At 38.4% G+C, this 15,815-nt stretch overlaps 2 protein-coding genes across 2 annotated transcripts in view; both read left to right on the plus strand.

The window, feature by feature from the left end:
• LOC125785743 (uncharacterized) overlaps nucleotides 1-15,815 on the plus strand; it is a 399,129-nt gene that overhangs the window by 124,419 nt on the left and 258,895 nt on the right. The gene's annotated exons all lie outside the window — the stretch shown is intronic.
• zgc:77880 (zf-DHHC domain-containing protein) lies at nucleotides 178-14,331 on the plus strand. The gene is made up of 9 exons (XM_049469827.1): nucleotides 178-323; nucleotides 1,878-1,966; nucleotides 4,464-4,537; nucleotides 7,226-7,338; nucleotides 8,486-8,547; nucleotides 10,183-10,303; nucleotides 11,648-11,720; nucleotides 11,805-11,949; nucleotides 13,018-14,331. The coding sequence occupies exons 1-9, from the start codon at nucleotides 199-201 to the stop codon at nucleotides 13,107-13,109; spliced, it is 894 nt and encodes a 297-aa protein (XP_049325784.1). The 5' UTR covers nucleotides 178-198; the 3' UTR covers nucleotides 13,110-14,331.

The raw sequence follows: 15,815 nt of genomic DNA on the forward strand, positions 1-15,815 counted from the left end.
TTTGTTTCTGGATTTAAAATAACGCATTTTATCTTTATATCTCACAGGAAAAACAATAAATTCACTGAATTACAGTTAAAGAAATATAATAGCCCGGTTTTTATCCGGTTTATTAGATCATCCCTCGGTCTGACCACGGCGGATGACGTCACGCCCGTAGCTTCCGCGTGACGTCGTCCGGAAGTCGGGGAGGTAAAGATGGCGTCGTTTCGCTGCCGGCGGGACCCGTGCGGGTTTATCTGCCTGATTCTGACCTATTTCAGCGTGTTTTACGCGGATTACGTGGTGATTCAGTACGTGCTGATCCCCGCCTACTCCGGCAGGTGAGCCTCAGAGCCGCGGGTCCGACCCGGCGCCCGAGATCCGCCACCGCACACCACAGCATCACCATCACTATCACTATATTCACTATCACTGTTATAACAATCACTATTATAACAATCACTAACACTATCACAATAATCACTACCACTATATTCACTATTATAATATTCACCATCACTATATTCACTATCACTATATTCACTATCACTACTATAATAATCACTAACACTATCACTATATTCACTATCACTGTTATAACAATCACTATTATAACAATCACTAACACTATCATAATAATCACTACCACTATTATAATATTCACCATCACTATATTCACTATCACTACTATAACAATCACTAACACTATCACTATATTCACTATCACTGTTATAACAATCACTATTATAACAATCACTAACACTATCACAATAATCACTACCACTATATTCACTATTATAATATTCACCATCACTATATTCACTATCACTGTTATAACAATCACTATCACTATATTCACTATCACTATATTCACTATCACTGTTATAACAATCACTATCACTATATTCACTATCACTATATTCACTATCACTGTTATAACAATCACTATCACTATATTCACTATCACTGTTATAACAATCACTATTATAACAATCACTAACACTATCACAATAATCACTACCACTATATTCACTATTATAATATTCACTATCACTGTTATAACAATCACTATTATAACAATCACTAACACTATCATAATAATCACTAACAGAATATTCACTATCACTATTATAAAAATCACTATCAACACTATCACTATCATAATATTCACTGTCATAATATTCACTATCACAACTCACTATTATAACAATCACTATTATAATATTTACTATCACTATTATAACTATCACTACAACTGATGCTATCAAACACACTAAGAGGCAATAAATTAAAGTTCAGCACAGCTGTTAACTGAAAGCCTGAATTCCAGGTGACTCTACCTCATAAAACTGACTGAGAAAATCCAGCAGAGATGTTCAAAACTGATCATCTTAACAAGTGTCTGCTTTAAAGAATCTAAAATATAAAACATTCTGGATTATTTTGACCCTTTTTACATATATTGTTCATCACAGTTTTAAAGACGTTAGTAGTAATCTTCAATGCAAAATATTTTAAAATAATGATAAAACATTGAAGGTGTTAAGGTAATAAACTTTTGAGTGGATCTGTATACACAGACAAATTGCCAATGTTAAATCAATACTGATATTGCTGATTTAACACTGTCAAAATGAAACACTTTCAGTGTTAAATTAACACGAGAAGTGTTTGTTTACATTTGACCAATCAAAGAACCGTTTGAATGTGCAAAGGGTTTTTTTCTGGTAGAATGGCACAGACACCCTCTTGTACACGGTTCTTTAAAGAAGTGTTTAAAAATCATTTTTGGGCGGCAGAAAGGGCTCAGTTTTGTTTTTAGCAAAATGACCCTTTTTGCTGAGTGTTCAAATCCATCGTAATTGTTTTAAACATTTTTTCTGTTTTGTTTGCAGTGTTTGGTGCACTCTTCATGGATCAGTATTTAATGTTATATTGTTACTGCTTCTGGCATGCCATTCAAAAGCAGTGTTCTCAGACCCAGGTGAGTGTCTCATGAAGCCATAATGCAATAATATTGGCAATACTGCGTAAAAACCATAGAAACAATAGTTGAAGTTATAGTGTAGCACACGTTACTGTCAGAACGGTGGTATTATTGTAATAATACCCCCAGAGTCGTGCTGTATAGTGGAGATTGGCATGGGTGTGCTCAGTTTTTCATGCTTCTATTCATCAGCCATGCTTTTGTCAGAAATAGATCACTCCTTTGCATGTTTTCAGCATGTTTATTTTTCAATCAGATGAAGTACTGTAGAGGAACGTTACAGCTCGTTACTGTGGTGGTGATGGGAACCGGGGCTAGAGATATGGATAAATGTTATTATGTTTTACTGAATATTATACTGTGAACAAATACATCTCAATGTTCAGCAATACACAATATACACAATATACAGTGCATCCAGAAAGTATTCACAGCGCTTCACTTTTTCCACATTTTGTCACGTTACAGCCTTATTCCAAATTGTATTATATTAATCTATTTCCTCAAAATTCTACCCAAAATACCCCATTATGACCATGTGAAAAAAGTTTTCTTGAGAGTTTTGAAAATGTATTAAAATGAAATAACAAAGAAATCACATTTACGTAAGTATTCACAGCCTTAATACTTTGTAGAAGCACCTTTGGCAGCAACTACAGCCTCAAGTCTTTTTGAATATGATGCCTCGAGCTTGTTACTCCTCTCTTTAGGCAGTTTAGCCCATTCTTCTTTGCAGTACCTCTGAAGCTCCATCAGGTTGGATGGGAGACGTCTGTGCACAGCCATTTTCAGATCTCTCCAGAGATGTTCAATCAGATTCAGGTCTGGGCTCTGGCTGGGCCACTGCAGGACATTCACAGAGCGGTCCTGAAGCCACTCCTGTGAGATCTTGGCTGTGGCTTTGGATCGTTTTCCTGCTGAAAAATGAACCGTGGCCCCAGTCTGAGGTCAGGAGCTCTCTGGAGCAGGTTTTCCTCCAGGATGTCTCTGTACAGCTGCATTCATCTTTCCCTCTATCCTGACCAGTCTGCCACTTCCTGCTGCTGAAAAACATCCCCATAGCATGATGCTGCCTCCACCATGCTTTACTGTAGGGATGGTATTGGCCTCGTGATGAGCAGTGCCTGGTTTCCTCCAAACATGACGCCTGGCGTTCACACCACAGAGTTCAATCTTTGCCTCAATAGACCAGAAAATTTAGTTTCTCATGGTCTGAGAGTCCTTCAGGTGCCTTTTGGTAAATTCTAGACGGGCTGTCTTGTGCCTTTTACTGAGGAGTGGCTTTGGCCTGGCCACTCTGCCGTACAGGCCTGATTGGTGGATTTCTGCAGAGAAGGTTCTCCTCTCTCCATGGAGGAACGCTGGAGCTCTGACAGAGTGACCATCGGGTTCTTGGTCACCTCCCTGACCGAGGCCCTTCCCCCCCGATTGCTCAGTTTAGACGGACGGCCGGCTCTAGGAAGAGTCCTGGTGGTGCTCATTGGGATCTTCAAAGCAGCAGAGATTTTTCTGTATCCTTCCCCAGATTTGTGCCTCGAGACAATTCCTTTGTCTTCATGCTTGGTGTTTGCGCTCTGACATACATTCAACTGTGGGACCTTATATTGACAGGTGTGTGCCTTTCCAAACCATGTCCAATCAGCTGCATTTACCACAGGTGGACTCCATTGAAGCTATAGAAAGGATGATCAGTGGAAACAGGATGCACCTGAGCTCAATTTTGAGCTTCATGGCGAAGGCTGTGAATACTTACATAAATGTGATTTCCTAATTTTTTATTTTTAATACATTTTCAAAACTCAAGAAAACTTTTTTCACATGGTCCTAATGGGGTATTTTGTGTAGAATTCTGAGGAAATAGATTCATTTAAAACAATTTGGAATAAGGCTGTATCGTAACAAAATGTGGAAAAAGTGAAGTGCTGTGAATACTTTGCGGATGCACTGTACACAATAGTATTTTTCAATAATCCAGTCTCTGTGCTGGAGAACTAAACTGAATCTCCTGTATAACTCTGTACTTCAGTGGAGTGTCTTTACTGCTCCTTAATACCTGACTGATAGAATTCATACATAAGGAGCACCGGATTATAAGGAGCACTGATGATTTTTGGAAAAAGTAAAGGATTTTAAAAGTGCAGCTTTTAGTGCAAAAAATACTTAATTCTGAAATTTTTAAAAGTTATCAGAAAAGAAAGTTATCACTAAGAATTCTCATGAGCACACAGATCAAACAGTGCTTAGTTTCTGATGTTGGGTAAAAAGCTCTCTGCTGTTCAGTATGGTAATATGTTATACCCAGATTCCAGTTTACCTCAGCATTTCCTCTAACATCAGCAGATCTAACTGTAGGAAATGTTGGGAAAGAGCGTCTGTCTGTCCAACGATGAACAACATAATAGTTCTTCTGAAAATTCTGATTAAAAACAGAGAAGATTAAAGAAATGAAGAGTAAAATCACAGATAAAAAGCATCAGCATTGTATGTTCTGCAGGTATGGTTCCTCTTCCTGAGACAGCTATTGATTTCTCAGACCTGAGGTCTCAGTCCAACCGTATGAATGACAGGGTGAGTCCACTCTGAACTGTGCTGTGTGCCCACCTGTTGATTTAATCTTGTCTGTATTGTTTGTGTAATTATCATTTTGTATATTATTTGCAGGAGAGAATTTAAAGAGTTAAACTTACCTCAGAATGCTTTATATTGAACCTTTAATAAAAATGTACAGAAACTGATTACTTGCAGAAAGATACAGTTGATCTTCTAAAACTTCTCTTTGGTTTCATTAGTTTTAAGCTGGATATGTGAAATTAATGTTGCTAAAACATGCTGCATTTAGACACACCTCATCTTGGTAAACTCCAAAATCCTTTTCCATTTTTTTTGCTTCAGCATCAATAAGATACTGAAAATAAAGAATAAAAGCTTGCACAGTCTTTATTTAAACATTTAGGCTCAAATAATTCTGCATTTCCTTTACATGCTATCATTGTTAGCATTGTTTCAGGTTGGCATTGCTAGAGATCCCAGCATTACCCACATTGTGTTCAACGTTATTTCACTCCTCCACACCAAGGAAACATTTCCACTGATAGAAGTGCTAATAGATGTAAGCACTAGTAAACTGTATAATACTACTGCTCTTACTGTACAGTGCAGCCATCTTGGATTCTGGACTTTGAGTTGGTGATGCTCTCCTGTCTGAATTTCCTATCTAAGACTGAGAAATTCTAACATTCATGTTTAAAAGGAAAGCAGCTTTAGGAGAGTCACTTAAAATGACTACCGTGCTGGAGAAGGTTTTTTTTTAGATTAAAATAAGAGATATCTTAAAAAACTCAGCATGTTTGCATGAAATAAATGAAGATGAGTTTGCTGTCTAATTTAAATGTTTGTTAGCAATATCAGCATCTCTCATCTCTGCTAAACTAAATAAGTGAACCTTCTATCTTCAATGCTCGACTGCAACTGGGGTATCAGTCATGATCAATAATGCTCATCGGTTATTTGTTTTCTTCACAGACATTCCTTTAAAAGCTTTCCACTTCTCCACAAGGCTTTTTGTGTTTGTTCAGAAATTATTACAGACATGTTTTCAAAAACCCACACCCGTGTGCTTTTGTAAATCTTCCTTTTAGTCTGTAAAAAATGGACAAAAGAATAATTGCATAGATTATAAAAGTTAGAAAGTTTATCATAGGTATAAAGTTGGTTTACACACTAAATAGGGAAGGGACAAAATATTGATATTGTTTTTATTTCCAATACATTATCAATATTTGCCATCAAATATCAATATTTTTAATAAACATGTGCGCCCCAAACTCCCTAAGACTCACGTCCACACAATCTAGACTTAAAGTTACTGCTTCATTACTCCACATGGTGGCGCTAATGAAAAGAACAGGATAAAGCTACAGTGAAGAATATTGAAGAAATGCACTATTGGAAGTTATTGTAATCAGTTCTGCCATTAGCCAGTGAGTGGTTCAGTTTCTCTGATTACCATCGCCACTTTTGAGGCTCCCCCGTTGACTGACATGGCGATCCACCAACCACAGTTATTTCATTTATGTCAGAGGACACTAATAGGCAGACCGTGGTCCAGGTCCAGACGTTGTCCAATCCGGACTTAATTCTGACCGTGTTCATTTAAAGCAGCGGAACGTTTATTGTCTTTATGGTTTACGTGGTTTAAACTTATTGACCAATCACGTGTGCTGTAAGATCACCAAATGCTCTCCTCAGCCAATCAGATTTGTGCAGATGAGAGAGTGTGGAGCCACACAGGCGAACCAGGCAGTGAGGAGTGGGAGAATAAAGAGAGAAAAGCTAATACAGATGGTGCGCAGTTAATACTACAGTTATAAAACATATTAACAGTGATGTAACCTTGCGGTGTTACTTGGAGGAATTAAAGAGAAACAACTGAGACAAGAGTAAAAAATAGCCCAGTTTACTCCACCTGATCAGAACAACTCAGCAAGAAATAAAACCTCCCAAAACAACCCTACCTCAAAACTATGGCAGCCCCCAGGGGACAAAAAGCATTGGCAACTCCCCCCATCAGTTTTACCCACAACATAATAAAGTCTGATACAGTAATAATATAAAAAAAAAAAAAAAAAGCTGTTTAAAAAAAAAAAAGCAGATATTTTGGCCAAGTTCAGCAAACATTTCTTCATATATTGTATGATTTGTTATTCATGTAATTATCATGACAGGCAGGCCTAAATCTAATATAAATAAAATCAAATAGAATAAAGAAGCATTTTTAAACAAAGTTAACATACAGATTCACATTAATGGACTCAATAAGTTCAGGGTGTTTCTATTTATTTTATGATGGTTGATAATGTAATTATTGTGACAGGTCTATTTAAAACAATACATATTGTTGAAATATACTAGTATGTGTAATTTGTTTTGTCTTTCAGTTGTTGATGAAATAAAACACTGACAGAAGTACTATAGGCTTCTTCAGTAAACAGGATATAATACTGAATCATAAGTTAAAAATGGTGACGGTCCGGACCTCGGCCTGGTGTATTTTTCTCTAACTGGACCGAACTGAATTCTAATGAAATCCCCCTGATTTAGGGCCTTTCCTCACGCCACATTGACTCTTCTGAAGCGGCGTTACAACAAGCTGATTGTCAGAAATCGACTGAGTCAGTTTGGTTGTGCTGTTTGTTCTGAGTGTTTGTATTTGATGAGTTTATGTTTTAATCTTCAGCTGATTTTCTGTGTTAGCAGGGCTGCGAGGGCTGGACCGTCTGCAGTCGCTGTGAAACATATCGACCCCCCCGTGCACATCACTGCCGGGTGTGTCAGCGCTGCATCAGACGCATGGACCATCACTGCCCATGGTCAGTCTCCTCCATTCAGTCTCATCTAGAATCACCTGCCTGCTCTGCTGGGCCAGGAGCCTCTCCTACCAGGTGTAGGAAGTAGATTTATTGAAGGTTGTCTAAACTGACAGTGAGGGGGAGGGTCCGAGCTGAGTTCTAGAGAGAGTGCAGCTGCTGCAACTGTATACAATCAAATGTTACCTGCAGTATTTGTTCTGTTGCGTGAAGTTTGGAATTTATTTCCTTTAAGATAATCAAGGTTAGATATCTGAACAAAACCATCCCTCAGGGTCCAAGCATTATTTTAGAGATGCCAAAATGAATTGCCCAAAATGAAATGAAAAAAAAAAAAAACACATTCCAGTGTATATATAATAATACAAAAAATAAAAAAAATAAAAACAACTCATGAGAAACAATTATTAATTTATTTAAAGTCATATTGCAGTAGATTTTCAATCAGCACACATCTGCTGGGATAAAAAAAGGGAAAGAAGCTAAATTTCAGTAGACAGTAAACGTTCACAGTATGAATACTGGCTATACTGAGGTATGTGTCCAGGTGTCCAGGATTTTTATCCATTCCTGAATATCTCCTGTAACTTTTTATTTATTAATCTTTTCCTCTTTTCTGTTTAATGTCTCTGTGTCTCTGTGTCTCTGTGTGAATGTGTGTCTCTGTGTGAATGTGTGTCTCTGTGTCTGTGTGTGTCTGTGTCTCTGTGTGAATGTGTGTCTGTGTCTGTGTGTGTCTGTGTCTCTGTGTGAATGTGTGAATGTGTGTCTGTGTGTCTCTGTGTGTCTGTGTGTCTCTGTGTGTCTCTGTGTGTCTGTGTGTCTCTGTGTGTCTGTGTGTCTCTGTGTCTGTGTGTGTCTCTGTGTCTGTGTGTCTGTGTGTGTCTGTGTCTCTGTGTGAATGTGTGTCTGTGTGTCTCTGTGTCTGTGTGTGTCTGTGTGTGAATGTGTGTCTCTGTGTGTCTGTGTGTGTCTGTGTCTCTGTGTGAATGTGTGTCTGTGTGTCTCTGTGTGTCTCTGTGTGTCTGTGTGTCTCTGTGTGTCTGTGTCTCTGTGTGAATGTGTGAATGTGTGTCTCTGTGTGTCTCTGTGTGTCTCTGTGTGTCTCTGTGTGTCTCTGTGTCTGTGTGTGTCTCTGTGTACTTTGTAGGATCAACAACTGTGTTGGGGAGCTGAACCAGAAATACTTCATCCAGTTTCTCTTCTATACTGGTGAGTGTGGAGAGCTTGTGACCCCTTTTAGTTTCACTGAAAATAAAATGATATTAAAACTAATAGTAATTGGTCTGGGATAAATTAAGTAGGATACACGGCTGCGTTCACACAGCAGGTAACTAAATCTGACCAAATCTGATATTTATTTAAAACTGTTCACACATTGTTTATAATGTGACCCTTATCTGACATCTATCTGAACTGTTTGCTTTGTGTGTAATAGAGTGATGCTTACTGTTCAGTAGAGGTGGGCGATATGGTATTCCCGCGATAACGATACTTTTGGCGATATGACAAAACACTGAATTAAAAAAAGGGAATTATGATTTTTTTTTATTGCATACAACATGATATGGTACAGCCCTAACTGAGATATTAAAATATATAAGAATTTTATCAGATTTGTAACAGAAGTCAGTGATCCAGAATGTCATGAAAATAATAATAATATTTCACTCCAAATATCTCCATATATCCAGGATTAAAGTAAAATAAATGATACTGGACAGGAAAAAAAAGTAGTACCCTGATGTAATAATTAGGGTGGCTGATATAGCTCGATATTTAAAAATGCAGATATTGATGCAAGCGATACGATATAGCTGCATTCCCACAGATCGTATATGTTAGTCCAATATATTCAGATATATAGCAACACCAGCAGTGGAAGCAGTCAGAGTTCATATAAACTTGGATGTAATCTGCAGTGGAGAGTGAGGAACTAGTCGGATGCAGGTGTTAATAACTGGGCGATGGGCAGCTGATCTGTGGTGGGTGATGGGTTTGTGCCCTCTGTTGACCGGGCACATTCAGCAGCAGCCGCTGACTAGACAACATCACTCAGGCATTTCCTGGTCCTATTCTAGCAATTTACAAGTGGAAAAACTGGTCCTCAGCGCCACTGGAACAGTGTTGTGCACCCTACTGTTGATATCGCATTACCAGTGGAATTGAATTGAATTGAAGCCGCTAACTAGACAACACTAGGCACTTCCAGGACCCCCACAGGAGAGCCCACCACAGAGCAGCTATTATATGGGTTATTCTCAGCATTGCAGTGACACCGGTATGTTGGTATATAAAGTGTTAGTGTTGCGCTGGTATGGGATCAGACACAGCAGTGCTGCTGGAGTTTTTAAACACAGCAGAGTCTTTTTTCAACCAAAAGAACTCTGGCTCTGGAAATGGTTCCATTCAGGATAATAAGAATCTTGGTGCTTTTTAGTGAACATCACTGTGTTTGCATGCGTTTGAAAAATAAGAATACCCCATGAGTGTCACTGCTGGACTGAGAATAGTCCTCTAACAGCGTGCTACGGGCAGGACTAGAGAATAATCAACACTGTAAACTGTGCAGCAACAGATTCAGAGCTTCTGTCTCTGCCTTTACCTTATCTACAAGGTGGAGCAGCTAGATAGGAGAATAACCCTCCACCCAATAAAACAGAGTGAAAGGAGGAGGATAATAAAGTGCAGAGAAACAGATGGACTACAGTCTGTAATCACAGAACCACAAAGGAATTAATCAATTTAATAGGAACAGTGCATGTGTGTCTTAACTCCAATAAAGTATTTTCTTATGTTCTCAAACATTTAGTTATACCCATATTGTCCTTTTCTCCCACACTTAAGGCATGGCCAGTCTGTACTCCATGGCTCTCGTGGTGTCTGCATGGGTGTGGAGGATACGAAGTGAAAGAGAAGGGGATGGAGAAAAAGAAGGAGAAGAATCTCCTAGCAAGCATCTGATTGTGTAAGCATGAACAGTGAACCTGCATTAATATTTGTAACCATATCATTTTTTTTCGTATTCGATTGTTTAAATTTATGTCTGTTTTATTGTTACACAAGCCTACACACACGTGTTTATATCCAGGATGTAATCTACAGCTGTTTAATCACACATTCACAGCATAATCTCAGACAGTACTCTTCAGGGTATATGTTTTCTGTAATAGGAATAGACACATCACAGATAGTTGTGATATATAGAATGTAATATTAATTGTGCATTGATTTATTTGATGCCTTTTCCTTATATATATTTAAATATATATATATATATATATATATATATTTAAATCACATTTTCTCCTCAATTTACACGGCCAAATACCCAACCCACTCATTAGGACTCACCCTATCACTAGTGAAGCTCCAACACACCAGGAGGGTGAAGACTAACACACGCCTCCTCCGATACATGTGAAGTCAGACTCCGCCTCTTTTCCAACTGCTGCTGATGCTGTATTGCTGAGTAACATCACAGTGCGCTCGGAGGAAACACAGCGACTCAATACATCAGCTCACTGATCGATATCATCCTTTGGAGTGATGAGGGGAAAGAGCTCCATCTAGCCACCCAGCAAGGACTTGTTGTGCTCTTTCGGGGCTCTGGCAGCTGATGGCAGGCTACATTAATGGAATTCGAACCATCAATCTCCCAAACATAAGGGCAGGGCCTTAGTCCGCTGGACCACTCGGAGCCCAAACATTTATTTTTAAAACTTCGAGCTAAAATATAAACGTACATGAGCCAGATGATTTGAGATTATATAAATCCTTAAGTTTCAGTTGATTTTAAAAGTGTTTTGTCGCTGTCTAGTGGGTGCTGTTATAAACCCTGCCCATTTATTTACAGAATCATGATTTGTTTTCATGCATAGACTAGTAAAACTTTTGTTAAATAGCCCACCTTCATTCACCCCAGCATTCTGAGTTACAGCGTTTACAGCAGTGAAAGGGGCATAGCAGTGCCCATGAAAAGAAATCACTAATAACATGAAAAGAAACCATTAACTAACTCAAATATTCTTCACACTTCATGTGTAGAATTCTGAGGCCCTGAAATTTAGAACATGCAGGGATTTCTTTGCATGGGCAACACTACACCCCTGTCACTAGCACTATAAGCCTGTTGGGAGCATCTGCTAAAAGCTCTGTATTTCAGGATGCTGGGGGTGAACAGAGGTGGGCCGGAGTCCACCTCACACTGAATGAATAAATAATCAGATAACTGCAGTAATCCGATTATAAGCGTTTATGTAAACGTATTCAGTGTTTCACCATGTTTATCTCCTGCCTGTTTTGTATCCAGTGCGCACTACATCATTCTGTTGGTGGAGTCCATTCTGTTTGGCGTTTTCGTCTTGGTGATATTTTATGATCAGGTATGTATCATGCTTTAGTATAATCCTGTAATAGCTATTTAAAGCTGAAATTTGACTGTAAATGGCGTCTTCTCTCTGCTTCAGCTCGTGTCTATTATAACGGACGAGACCCCGATCGAGCAAATGAAAAACAGACTCATGAAGGACAGACCAAACAGCGGCCAGCTGACCCACACCACACACACACGAAAGCCCAAAATCGCACTGCTGCGTGAAGTGTTTGGACGAGGTAAGTTCGGTGATTGTTTGAGCATTGTGTGTGTTTTTATTCACAACTGGGGACATATTTAAAGACATAAGAATAGGCATGTATGGATTATTTATTTATTTTATTTTTTTCAGAAACAAAATTAAACAAAAGTAAACATTTTGACATAAAATACACAGTAATCTCTACAAACATTTTAATATAGGAAATGTATACATATATATTAAATAAAATTAACAAATGTATTTATAAACCGTTAATCCATCCAAGTATGATTTGTTGTTTAAATTTGCATTTATAATATTTATATTGGCTAATACTACTGAATGTTGAATAAATGATCATTTATTAAACTTTAAAAACTCAACATGCCAAACAGTCGGTCAAACTAAAGATAAACTATTCCCCATGCACTGACCAAGTATTAAATCATTACTGATCATTATTTTTAGATTTATTGTAGATGTGTGTAATAGACATATATGAAGAACAAATTGCAAATCATATTAAACATTTAACTGCCAAATAAATGATTATTCCATATTTTACAGAACGAGTGGCATCCCTAACTTGAGCAGGGCTATTCTAATTACATTTATTTTAGCAGTTCTGTTCTAGACACATTTAACTAGCTAGCTACCTCAACAGTGCAGTTTTAGTCACAAATGTCCCTCAGTAGTGCTATTCTAATCATAGTATTACCTCAGCATTTTTGTCATATAGTTCGCTAAGTATTGCTATTTTAATCATTATTTTCCCTAAGCAGTGCAATTTTAGTTTTAAATTTACTCAGCAGTGCTACTGAAGTTACATGTGAGTAAAATTACCACAAAGAAAGAAAAGTCTTTTGGTAGAGAAACAGATGCTAAAGCTAAATTAGCCATCAAGTTAAAGCTAATGTTATTATCCTAATCCTCTACAGCTCGGATCTTTAGTTTGTGGAGAGGTAGGATAGTGCAGAAAAGGTGAATTTGTTTTAAAGGGGTTGCTGGAGCTTCCTCAGCACAGGGGCTAGAGGATTCACTACACTGTACCTAATAAACTGGCAGCTAAGAATAGCTGTTTTGCTAAATCTCTGCTGTGTTTCAGGATCAGTGCTGTGTTGGCTCTTCCCGCTGCATTCCTCTCCCCCCTCTGCTGGAGGAATCAGTTACTCAGCTGTTCCTGATTACGACGTGTAGAGCTTCAGTGTGGGATTACGGGTATCTGCATTAATAAGCTCTCTCAGAAGTGTTATACTGAAGACAGATGGACGTGTGATGAATTCTGGAGCGCACCGTGATCTGTGTAAAGCCACTTATTCACACAGTGTGCTGACGTGGTAGGAGCTACAGAGCAGGAAATATTACTGTGTTTTTATTACATTCTTTCCTTCTGTGTTTCTTTCTGACTGTCTTTGTGTTTCTGTTCACTCTCAGTGAGAGTTTCTGTATTATTAATGCACTAATTGGACCTGCACAAATTAAGCATTCATTCATTTATAGCAGTAATTAAATAATTAGCAGGCAGTTAGTCCAGACTGGACTATGAGGTTATCTGCCATCTGGACTGGGCACAGTTAGAGTCCGGGCTGAGGGAACTGAGCGTATCACACACAGGTGAAGAAGCCAGTTTGCTCATGTTTCTGTGTTTTGCTTTATTTTGACTACATTTGACTACATTCCCCACTTGGAACAGAGCTGATGCTGTGCTGATGTGCAGTTATACAGTAAAATACAGTTTATATGCTGTTAACTACACAGTCAGTGTAATGTCAATCAGGACTGTGCAGTAACTACATTGCTGGTCTGAACACTATGTGCTGGTTTCAGTGCGTCTGTGGTGCCAGTATATCGAGTGATTCCTGCTGGGCCTTTACATACACACACACACACACACACACACATACATACACACACACACACACACACACATACACACACACACACACACACACACACACACACACACACACACATACACACACACACACACATTTACACGGGGACAGTACTGATGTAATGTATGACTTGCACTGAAGGTGTTTCTTTTTTTCCCCTCTAATAAACACAGCATTCTTATTTATTTATTTTAGTTTTATTTATTTGTTTGTTTTGTGATGTTTTGTGTATGTTATTGTTTTTTGAATGCGTAAATGTTATATACATATTTTAACTGTACATAAATACATTTTATAAACATTAATTGCAGAGAAAGTATTGCAACATTTTCAGGGTACTGGCCTTGTTTGACTTTTGTTTTATTTATATTAAATTTGCGTTGCTGCTTGTTGACAGCTTGAAGGATGTGTGTGCATAGCTAATCATGTCTGATGATGTTTACATTGATATTTATTGTACTTTCTCTGTGAAACTGTCAAAATGCTGCTCTGACTTGTGAAATAAAAGACATCTTTTAACATTATGGTGCTTTATTTATTTATATAGAGGGATTGTTTTAACCTTTTACATATGCATAGAAGAACTTAACTAGAAGTACTTTTCGTAAAATTGTTCCTTGGAGCAGATATTTTTTTCAAAGCATATGAATATCTTTTATTGAGTCAGAGATAAAAGTGACAGGTAATTCAGTAAATTTTTGCATATATATATATATATCAAATCAAATTTATTTGTATAGCGCTTTTTACAACTGGTGTTGGCACAAAGCAGCTTTACAGAAACATGATTACAGGACAAAGAATCAGGCAAAACATTAAACATAGAAAATACAGAATACAGAACCCCCAGTGAAAAACTCCCTCAGAGCTGCAGGAGGAGGAAGAAACACTGGGAGGACCAAGACTCACATTAAAGGGGGGACCATCCTACCACTGGTCAAACAGCTTTTACATTAATTTAAAAAGTCTTTTATACATCCATATAGGTTTTATATATTCAGGAGTATAGCAGCACCACTAATGGCTTGGGTGTAATCTGTAGTGGAGAGTAAGATGGACGATGAGCAGCTGATCTGTGGTGGTGGTGGAGAAGAGCTGACTTCAGAAACTTCCATCAGTCTGGCCGGACAGGAGACGCGAGAGCCTGAGGGTCCAACATCCATCAGTATCGGGGGTCAGACAGGTGGGCAGTCAGTAACCCGGAGGAGCAGAGAGATGGAATTAGTTTTGACTGGATTTATGCAAAACTGAGAATATAAAACATTATCAGAGTGTGGCTAATGACTCCGGCAGATCTAAATAAAACTGCCTAACTAAAGGCAGAGAGCCAGAAGGTAACATAGACATGGAGGCACCCTGAAACACTGGCATCCACCCACTCCACCGTCCACAAACCTGAGTGACCGTGTGCAGTGGGAGAACAACAGCACCAGCATCTCAGTTTACCCACAATTCCCTCTGTCCATGAACCCCTGAATCTGCAGCCTTATCTAAAGGAAAAAAACATTAATTACCAAAAGCTAAACTAAACAAGTAAGTTTTCAGTCTAGACTTAAAGATTGAGACTGTGTCTGAGTCCCGAACATATTCGGGGAGATTATTCCAGAGTTGAGGCGCTTTATAAGAGAAAGCTCTTCCTCCTGCAGAGCTCCTCTGAATTTTAGGAACTACTAATAAACCAGCACCCTGAGATCTAAGTAATCGCGGTGGTTCATAACAGGAGATGAGGTCTTGTAAATACTCAGGAGCGAGTCCGTGTAGGGCTTTATATGTTAACAGGAGAATTTTATAGTCTATGTGGAATTTGACTGGAAGCCAGTGCAGTGCTGATAGTACTGGACTAATATGGTCAAATTTTCTAGTTTTAGTAAGGACCCTGGCTGCAGCATTTTGAACTAGTTGAAGTTTATTTAAGTTACTGCAGGAACATCCAGACAGTAGCGCATTACAATAATCTAGCCTTGAGGTAATGAAGGCATGGACTAATTTTTCTGCGTCATGCAGTGAT

The sequence above is a fragment of the Astyanax mexicanus genome, chromosome 21, assembly GCF_023375975.1.
Source record: "Astyanax mexicanus isolate ESR-SI-001 chromosome 21, AstMex3_surface, whole genome shotgun sequence".
Classification (NCBI taxonomy): Eukaryota; Metazoa; Chordata; class Actinopteri; order Characiformes; family Acestrorhamphidae; genus Astyanax; species Astyanax mexicanus.